At 35.2% G+C, this 10,266-nt stretch overlaps 1 protein-coding gene across 4 annotated transcripts; it reads left to right on the top strand.

Annotated features, from left to right (window-relative positions):
* The first annotated feature begins 356 nt into the window (after positions 1-356).
* On the top strand, positions 357-9,768 carry LOC111906495 (uncharacterized). 4 transcript variants are annotated; one of them, XM_052768414.1, is made up of 24 exons: positions 357-562; positions 725-840; positions 1,732-4,165; positions 4,258-5,238; positions 5,320-5,397; positions 5,488-5,553; positions 5,639-5,731; positions 5,829-5,921; positions 6,021-6,122; positions 6,201-6,323; positions 6,419-6,553; positions 6,631-6,723; positions 6,801-6,905; positions 6,996-7,088; positions 7,175-7,279; positions 7,370-7,480; positions 7,556-7,837; positions 7,913-8,044; positions 8,131-8,307; positions 8,383-8,490; positions 8,571-8,684; positions 8,755-9,000; positions 9,117-9,254; positions 9,483-9,768. In XM_052768414.1, exons 2-24 carry the CDS (start codon positions 727-729, stop codon positions 9,497-9,499), a joined length of 5,940 nt encoding a protein of 1,979 aa, XP_052624374.1. In that variant the 5' UTR covers positions 357-562; positions 725-726; the 3' UTR covers positions 9,500-9,768. The 4 variants fall into 4 exon arrangements, with proteins under 4 accessions (XP_052624374.1, XP_052624377.1, XP_052624369.1 ...); XM_052768417.1 differs by having other exon boundaries at positions 5,642-5,731; positions 6,416-6,553; XM_052768409.1 differs by having other exon boundaries at positions 358-562; positions 6,416-6,553.
* Positions 9,769-10,266: the final 498 nt, after the last annotated feature.

The raw sequence follows: 10,266 nt of genomic DNA on the forward strand, positions 1-10,266 counted from the left end.
CATGTTAATGATTTTATCAGTAATTTAAAAAAAAAAAAAAAAAATCTGTTTGTAGTAATGATTTAGAAAAAAATAAGAGTAATGTATTATTATTATTATTATTTTAATTTCTTTTATTTAAAAAAAGGATATATATATTTTTTTATATTTGTCATAATCTATTTTATGATTTGATTTCGACTTGTAGAAATACGTTCCATACTTCCATCTATTTTTAATTTGCCGTAATCAACACTCAATTACTTGAGCCAAAATGGATAACACCGTTTGAAAATAGAAAAAGCTTACAGCCCGGTCAACAAACAGCGCGTGTCCGTTACCATGACGGTAGAAATACCCCACGCGCTCCTCTCTGGTTAAAAAACCGATGAACGCATACAACAATCACTACTAACACATCTGAAAATAAATTCTCCCCCCTTTCCTTTCTCAAGAGCGGGAACCCTAAATTTAGTTTTTTCAAAATTTCAATTTACAGATCTATTTTTTTCTATCGTCTAAATCTATGCGTCTTCCGGGTTTAGAGTTAATTAATTGAAACAATACTCAATCTCCAACTCAGGTACTATTTGTTGTTTGTTATATAGATTCGTTTACCGCAATAAGTCGCTTTTTTGTGTTTTTGGTTTGATTTGATGCATTTTTGTGGTTAATTGTTTTGTTTTTTGCACTTGAACTTGTTTTTGTTGGATACCGACTTAGTTATTATTATTTTTTTTTACAGAGATGGATTTTCATAATATGAAAAGGATGGAACTTCAAGCGCTATGCAAGGAACACAAAATTCCTGCGAATTCTGCCAACTCCGTGTTGATTGATAAGCTTTCTCAGCTTCTCAATGTAAATTTTCATTTCCTTGTGCTATCTTTTTTCATGTTTTGGTGGGTGTTCACACGGTTTACGTAACGAGATTTAAACTTGAATTTGTGCCCTAAAATATTGGCTCTTCAATTTGGTTTATTCACTAAATTAATCTTCAAAGTAGAGGTTAATAACTACGTTGAACTTTGAGATCAATTCTAAAAGATGTTTATTTTTTTACACTACAAATTCCTTGGCTTTATGACGATTGGGAAGGTGAGTATTCCATCATTTCTCCAAACATTGCTATTTCTAAAATAAATGCTAATAATAGAAGTTTATAGCATGTAGTTGGCACTTTGAGGAAAGAGTAGGGCTACAATTATATGAGAATGATAAGTATTGTGAGAATGTGATAAAGATTATGGAACATAAATTAAAGGGATATATTTATATATATATATATATTTATATATATATATATATATATATATATATATATATATATATATATATATATATATATAAGGTTTGATTGGAGTATTCTTGTCAAAACTTTTGATTATTTTTGTCTGATGTTCCAACATCGTTTTCACATTATCACAATACTTATCATTTAGTATGGTCCTAGCTCAGAAAGAGTATTTTGCTAAGTTTGCTCAGGAGAGTAATTAAACATAGAAAATAAAGGTGTCATATTATTAAATGGATGTAGGTAATAATAGTTGCCATCTAGGTGGCCTAGTGGTGATCATTTGGTATGAAACTTTCCAAATTGGAGTTGATCCAAGTTGGAATCTCACAGGCTTCAACCTTGGGATTGCTGTTTATATGTGTATATTCAAGCTTATGTTACTGTGTACCAAATTGTCATTGTTACATGTTAATAGTTACTCTTTCTGATATTTCACTCAACAATATTGTATTCAGGTAAAGCAGGAAAAACAGAAACCCGGAACACGACAACGTGCTTGTATAAAGAGTTCAGTTGAAGCCATAGATGAGAGTGAATCTGCAGTGTCAAGAAGGCAAGCAAAGAAAGTTAGGTTTAGTCAAGAAGTTGAGTATGAACGATCTGGCAAAAAACAGAAGGCTATAGAGCCTGTGGTTACTGGGATCAAAGGTAGAACTAGATCTGTGGCGAAGAAGGTCGATGAACCTGCTGTTGATGATGTTAATAATGCCACTGATGATGATGTACAAATTCCTGTTAAGGTTACTAGGTCTAGGGCTCATATATTGGAAAAGGTTGATGTCGTATCAGCTGATGGAAGGAAGCAAGGTAGAAGGGCTGTAAAAGATGTACAAAAGGAAAGTGAGGAAGTTAAAGAAACTGAAGGCAATCTTGGCAAAGTCACCAGATCAAAGGCGAACACAGTGGGAAAAGGCAATGCTCAACCTGAAAAAAGTAAGCCAAGCAAAAAAGAAGCTAAAGATGTTGAAAAGGAAAGTGAACCAGTTAAAGAAACCGTTGTTGTTCGTGCTAGAGTTACACGGTCAAAGGCACAAACTGTGACAGAAGACATTAAGGAACCTGAATTGAGTCCTCAATTTAAGAAAAAACATGGTAGACAAACAGAAAAAGATGAGGCAGAAGTTGAGCTCTCTAAGGAGGTTAAGGATGTTCCAGTTAGAGCTACAAGGTCTAGAGGACAAACTTTAAACACTGATAGTGTGGTTGCTAATCCTCCAGCTGAAAAGAAAAGAACTAGAAGGGATGATAGTGAGGCTGCTAATCCTCCAGTAGAGAAGAAAAGAACTAGAAGGGATGATAGTGAGGCTGCTAATCCTCCAGTAGAGAAGAAAAGAACTAGAAGGGACACCATTGTTGTTGATCTGAGCCATAACACAGGCAATGAAGATAAAGGTGAGAAATTGGGGCGTGGGAGATCAAAGAAAATAAGTGAAGAGAGAATTGCTGAAGTTCCTGAAACTCAAAATAATGCTGATAAGGGCACAAGGCAGTCAAGGCGAAACAAGGCAACAGTTGAAGCGCCCACAGTTGTGGATCAAGATGTAAGCAAAGTGGAATCTATTAATGAAAAGAAAGTTACAAGGTCCAAAGCTCCTCTTGCAAAGAAATCTTCTGGAAGCAAAGCTGAGGTTCAACAGCTTGAGGAACCATCAGAGCCTGCAGGTAGAAGGAATGTAAATCGAAGAAAATCTGTCATGCAGCCTAAAGTAACTGAAGTGGTTCTTCCTCTTAAAGAACCTGTGAACATTCCTAAAAAGGACACCAGGCGAAAATCTGTTGTGCAAAAAGCTCAGGGGAAAGGAAACAAGAAACCTCCTGTTGGAAAGAAAGAAATAGTAAAAGAAACCGAGAAGCGTGAATCTCCTATTCGTAAGACTGTTGCAAAAAAGCAATCAAAAGATGCTTCTGAAAAAGGAATGAAAGCAGTTGCTAGTGGTTATGAGAGTAAAAATTCTAGGAAACGAAGTGGAGACCCTATTGTTGAAGATCAGATTGTTAAGCCTGAGCCTGCGTCTACACGTAAAGAATCTGTTGCAAAAAAAGAGCAAGAGAGTGTTGAAAAGACACCTGCATCTAAAAAAGTTGCAATGAGCGAAGGTAATAGGTCTAAAAAGAAGGCAAAATTGAGTGAAATAAAACAAAGCGATTCAGAGGACCATGTTGAAAAATCCATTTCAATGGAGACACCAATTTTAAAGATGGCGAATCTTGGATTAGATGATAAAGTTATGGAGACGGAGCAAACTCCCGCTATTGTTGAATCTGGTAGGCGGTTTACACGTGGTGTAATAAGAAGTGATAGAAAGGAGCCAAGTCAGTCAGCCATTATAGAGCAAAATACTGGAGTAGCTCGTTTCTCCTCGCATAACACTCCAGGTCGATTTACACGCAGTGGAATCAAGGTTGATGAAAAGGAGCAGCCAAGTGAGTCGGCTCATCAGAGTCTAACTTTTGATGATGCTCTTAATGCCTCACCTGAAGATGCAGTAGCTGAGCCTAGTCCAGAGGATTCTATAGCAGTTCCAACTGAAGTTTCTAACGAAACTCATGCTCATATAGTAGACAGAACAAGCAATTTATCAGCTTTAGAATCTTTGGAGTTGCCAACCATTGATGTACTTTCAGATGGATCTCATGTATTTAATCAGAATCAGGAAGTTCATGTCAGTTCAGAGATAGTTGTGGAAGCTGAAGTTCAGGTAGCAGTAAATTCAGAAAACTCTGTGGTTCCAGAAGTTTCTGAAAAAGAAACGGAATTGACAATATCAGAATCCACATCAGAGGGGCTGGAAAATGATGCGAGGGTTGAAGAACCATCTGTTTCTGCTGTGAAGACTGTTGAAGTACAAGAGAGTGATAATATTTCCCTAGAAGAGTCTGACTTTAATGGTAAACAAATACCGTTGTCTTTGTTTTATTAGTCTGTAATGTGAGTGATTTGAATATAATTTTATTTTATTAACTTGCATGCAATTCAAAAGAGGTTGAAGCTTTGGCAGAGCCATCAATGGTCGAAGGTGTGAATCAGTTTATTGCAGATGATCAAGCTTGTGCTAAAAAAGATGAGGATGACCCTGATAATGAAGAAGGTGAGAAGGCTAGCAATCAGAAACATGAAGATGTTGAAAATATAGTTGATGCCCAGGAGATGGATCTTGTAGTGGAAGGAGATGTTCTTGAACCTAACAGAGATTCTATTCAGGAATCAACATTGGGTGAGGATAAGCTTCAGGGTCTTGGCATGGATGAAAATGATCCTAAAGATGAAAAAGCTACTGTTCCAGAAAGTTTGACCACACACAGTGAGCCTGAAAAGGAGTTTGATGTGGTCGAAGCTGAATACGAGCCTACAACTGCAACTGCAACTGTTACAGAAAGTGTAATTGCACACAATGAGCCTGCAAAGGAGTTGGAATCTGATATAGTGTCATCTGCTGGTAATGATGTTCAAGGGATCCCTATTTTGGGCCAATCTGATGATGAAGATGAAGGTGTTGACAATGTCAGGAAACATGAATCAAACACAAATGACCAGGATGGAGAATCTGAACAATCTGAACAGGAACAACTAACAAGTCATTATAGTTTTGGCATGGAAGACCAGGGAATTGGGAAAGATGAACCAGAGCCTGCTCTGAATGAAAAAGAGCCCATTCTGCATGAAGTTTTTACCAGTTCGTCTGACCAAGGACCAAGGCCATCTCATAATGAAGATGTGCCCGAGTTGCTCGAAGACTTAACCAAGTCTCCTGACCAAAAACCAGAGCCATCCTTGAGTCTTGCTGTTGATGAAATTACATGTGATACTGTTGATGCGTCAACAAGCAAAGAGGCACCAGAAAACCCCACATTAGTTGATGAAGAAAAACAGATGGATGGTCACAAGTTGAGGGAAGATTTTTCAGCTCAAGAGAACCCAGCCATTGAAGAAAGCTTGCCAGCTGTGTATACAAAAGAAGAATGTGCGACCATAAAACATTTCATGTGTTCTTTACATGATTTTAGTCCTTTATTGATTTCATTTTTGATTATTCTTTTTGCAGCTACTATTGATGGGTTGGCCACAAATCAACTTCCTGGAGATATTGGATCTTATAAAAGTCCGATTACAGAAGAAGAATGTAAGACCTTTCACACGTTGATGGTTTGTCAACCTTTTGTTCTTTATGCTATCATTGACTCGGTTAACATTTTTTTTTTTTTTTTGTCAGCTCCTGTTGATGATATGGTATCGTATCCAGTAACTTCCTCTAAGGAAGAAGAAAGAAACGAGCAAGGTAGTTTGTTTATATTGTTTTTCAATTATGATAGATTTAGAATCCTTCAATGTTTTCTTAGCAAATGAAGTAAAAACTTTTGCAGAAGATTTGGGGAATTATAGTCATGGAACAGATGACTTTCAGAAACCAGCTTCAACAAACCAAAGTGATGATGTAGCAGGTCAAAGCATGAAAGGTGGATTCTTGTGATTTTACTCTTGTTGTGATATCAGATATTTGTATAAAATATTAATTTGTTTCTTTATGATCACTTTATGCTTGTTGATCCACAGATGACCAAGTTCCAGAATTCCAAACTTCTGCCATAGACGAAGCTTCTACTCCTGCAATTGGAGGTGCAACTGTTGGGTTTTTCAACTGGTCCGGTTAGTTCAGTTACTAAACTGTCAGCCAAGATTGTTATGTGCCTATTTTTCAAAATCTTCAGAAAAGAAAGCTGATTGCTGTATTTTGTGCAAGTGTAGATTCGTCCCTAAAAGAGTTATTAAAAACACCAGTCACAACTCAAGTCAGTCATGCAGAAGAGTGTCAGCAAAGTGTGGTCAGATCTGCCCTTCCTGCTGAAGGTGGTGCAAATTCATCTATTGATCCAATTTTGAAGTTTAAAGATTTTTGACTCATTCTTTTCTTTGACAATTTTATAGATGGCATAGAAGGCAAAGCAACACCATATCCAGATCTTTCTCTGAAATCTTTATTTACAACACCAGCCACATTGCGAGAAAACCGTCAGCAGAGTACAGTTAGATTTGACCTCACTGAGGAAGGTAGTGCAGTGCCAAGTTCTTCAACTATTGATTAAATAATTTTATGCCAAAAGATTCTTGACACTGAATTCGTTTTATATGATATCATTTAGTAGATGACACAGAAAATAATGCAACAAACATTCCATGTTCATCTCTGAAAGCATCGCTTACAACTCCAACCACAACTCGTGTCAATTATGAAAAAGAACCTGAGGAGAATACAGTCAGATTTGCTGTTCCCATTGAAGGTAGTGCAAGTTCTTCACCAGATAGTTTTACTTTTAAAGACTTTGGAGTCCCACTTTCTTATGATATCCATTTATAGATGACACGGAGCATAATGCAAATCAAAATCCTGATTCGTCTCTAAAAGCATTATTTAAAACACCAGCTACAACTAAAATCAGTCATGTACAAGGTACTTCATCTATTGATCAAATAATTGGAATTTAAAAAACCCTTTTGACTCATTCTTTCTTTTGATATCATTTACAGATGTTTCCTCTTTGAAAACGTTATTTGCAACACCTGCTACCACTCGAATCAATCGTGTGAATGACCCTCAGGAAAATTCTGTCAGTGTTGCCTTGCCTGATAAAGGTAGTGGGAGTTTTTCATTTTTTTGATTGAATAATTTGAATTTAACAGACTGTTGTTGACTTGTTTTTTAATCATGATATCATTTTATAGATGACACAGAGCACAATGCAACACAAAATCCAGATTCGACTCTGAGAGCTTTATTTAAAACACCAGCCACAACTCAAATCAGTAATGTACAAGGTGGGATGAGCACTTTATTTATTTGATAAAATAATTAGAGTTTTAAAAACCCTTTGGCTCATTCTTTCTTTTGATATAATTTGTAGATTATTCTTCTCTGAAAACGTTATTTGCAACACCAGCCACTACTGGAATCAGTCGTGTGAATGACCCTCAGGAAAATTCTGTCAGTCTTGCTGTGGCTGATAAAGGTAGTGGGAGAACTTCGTTTTTTTGATTTGATTATTTGAATTCTACAGAATGTTGACTCTTTATTTTTTTATTATGATATCATTTTACAGATGAGAATGCAACACCAAATCCAGCATTGTCTCTGAATGCGTTTCTTAAAACACCTGCCACAACCCGAGTCAGTCATGTAGAAGAACATCAGGAAAGTCTTCCAGATGAAGGTAATGCAAGTTCTTCACCTATTTGATCAGATAATTTGAATATTTATGATTCTTTTTTATGTTGCTGTTTTATAGATGACACAGAAAGTAATGCAACACAAAATTCAGACCTGTCTCTGAAAGCCTTTTTTGCAACACCTGCCATAACTCGAGTCAGTCATGTTGAAGACAATCAACAGAGTGTCAATGAATACACCAATACAACACAAGGTCCAGGTTCATCTCTCAAAGTGTCAATGAATACACCTGCTACAACTCAAATCAGTCATGGCAAACATCTTCATGAGAATACAATTAAATTTTCCTTTCCTGATGATCTTCAGGAGAAAACAGTCGAATATGCCCTTCCCATTGAAGGTAGTCAAAGTTAAATTCCTATTTTGTTTGATTTTAGAATTTTTTTTTGACTCATTTCTTTCTTTTTATATATAGATGACATGGAAGGCAATGCACCACAAAATCCAGATTTGTCTGTGAAAACATTTGCAACACCAGCCACAACTTGGGCCAGTCATGTAGAAAACTATCAGCAGAGTACTTTAAAATTTACCCTTCCTTCTGAAGGTAGTGCATTTTGTTCACCTGCTGATCGAGTAAATTGCATTAAAGAAACTTTTGGCTTATTCTTTTCTTTTGATCCTGTTCTATAGATGACACAAAAGGCAATGCAACACAAAGTCAAGGTTCTTCTCTGAAATTGTCATCTGCAACAACACAAAATCAAGATTTGTCTCTGAGAACGTTGTTTGCAACACAATCCACAACCCGAGTCAGCCATGTAAAAGAGCATGAGCAGAGTACAGTCAGATTTGAGCTTCCCATTGAAGGTAGTGCAAGTTCCTCACCTTTTAGCTTGATTTTAAAAAACTTCGGGTTCCTAATTTCTTGTCATCATTTTATAGATGACATGGAACACAATGCAACTGAAAATCCAGACTCGTCTCATAAAGTGTTTCCTAAAACACCAGCCACAACTCAAAGATTTACCCTTCTCGATGAAGGTAGTGCAGGTTCTTCACTTTTTGATCAATTAGTTTGGTTTTAAGAGACTTTTGGCTCATTCATTCTTTCTTGTGATATTGTTTTAAAGGGAATGCGACACAAAATCCTGATTTATCTTTGAGAACTTTGTTTGCAACGCCTTCCACAACTCAAGTCAGTTATGTACAACACAGTCACCAGACTACAATTACATTTCATGAAGGTATGATCTCTTTTGTTCAATTTGATTTTTGAAATACTTGACTCAATTCTTTCTTGCAACTTTTTAATAGATGAAAAGCAAGGCACTGCTGCAACACAGGACCAAGGTCACGATGAGGATAAAAAAAGTGATATGAACTTTCAAGATTTTGCTCATAAGTATTTTGATGATGATGAAGTAGATTATTATCATGGTGAGCATTCGAGTAACGACCAAGTGGATGAAATTAAACAACATAACCTGCCGAGTGAAGTAGCAGGAACAAGTCACCATGATGCTTCTGGCTTAAAAGATAGGTCCTTTTTTACTGGTGAAGGTATATATATATATACACACCCTTTTTTTATGTCTTTAGTAAATAAAATGACTTTGATTATAAAAGACTTATGGAAACATTCTTTCTTATGATTGTAATGGTTGACATTATGCAAGGTACAACACAATCTCCCAGTCCTAGTGAGAATTTTGGAGGCCCAAATTTTGACATTGCACGTAAGTTTTTTGAAGATAAAGAAGTAGATTTTGGTTCCAGTGATAACTCGGGTGATGAAATGAAGCAACAAGATACAGGTACGTGATTTCTGCTATTATTATTATTATTCTTTTGTTTGGACATATACTTTGAATGATCTATATATCTGGATGGCATAGCTACATATAGGTTGATTTTTAAAAAATTTTGTAAAAGAAAAAAAGTAAGATGCTATATAATAAACAATTCAATAGTAGTAATAGTAATATAGTATATTGCTTTTTATAAAATACCATCTGCTAAGCTATATTTGATTTTGAGCGCAGGGAGAAGAGAAATGTAACAGTAAGTTACAAAGGAGCAAAGACTCAGTTTTCTAACAAGTGAGCATATAGCAAAGTCTTTGGGTAAAAATAATTTTTATGTTACATTTAGATAAAGGGGATTTGTGTGTAGTCGAACTGTTATTTTTATATTTGAATACCTCGTACTTTGGAAAGGAAAACTTAGACTAGTTACTTGTGATATAGTATTTTGTTTAAGTTTCTATAACATTGCTTGACCACCTTACTTGTAATTTTGAGTAGAGGACATTGCAAAGTTCTTAGATTACTTGTTTTGGGCCTTATTATCTCTTATACAAATATCTTACTTGTACCACTTGGATTGGATGGGGTGGGGTGGTAGTAGGGACAACATTTAATAATTATTTATTTAAATTTAGTTAAAGAAGCTAAGTACCGTTTAGTCATTTTATAAGGTTAGAGACGATTTATTTTACAAAATAGAACTTGTGGTTGTCATAGTTAAAAAAAAGTGGGCTTGAAGTGAAATAATTATGCAAATATGAATACCATTTATGTAATTTACTTAAAAGTTTATAGCTTTTGTATGAATTAGTCAACTATTGGATCTCCCTTGCTTTGTTTTATGTATTTGTATTTAAAATGAGATAAAAACAAAGATATAATTTTATTTTATTTAAACATTTTTAATTTTATTTTCCAAATAAAATTAATTTTGAAGGAAGAAATAAAAGTAATTTTGTTAAATAAATAATCTCAAAAGATATGTAAATAAAGAATGAAAAAGACAGGAATATTTTTAATT

This window comes from Lactuca sativa, chromosome 1, assembly GCF_002870075.4.
Source record: "Lactuca sativa cultivar Salinas chromosome 1, Lsat_Salinas_v11, whole genome shotgun sequence".
NCBI classification, from domain to species: domain Eukaryota; kingdom Viridiplantae; phylum Streptophyta; class Magnoliopsida; order Asterales; family Asteraceae; genus Lactuca; species Lactuca sativa.

Bases quoted from the DNA above. Each gene is read 5' to 3' on its own strand.
- LOC111906495 (XM_052768409.1), top strand. From the start codon at position 727: ATGGATTTTCATAATATGAAAAGGATGGAACTTCAAGCGCTATGCAAG. The intron at 7,280-7,369 runs GTAGTGGGAGAA...ATCATTTTACAG, and splicing joins TCTTGCTGTGGCTGATAAAG to ATGAGAATGCAACACCAAAT. The intron at 8,685-8,754 runs GTATGATCTCTT...ACTTTTTAATAG, and splicing joins TACAATTACATTTCATGAAG to ATGAAAAGCAAGGCACTGCT.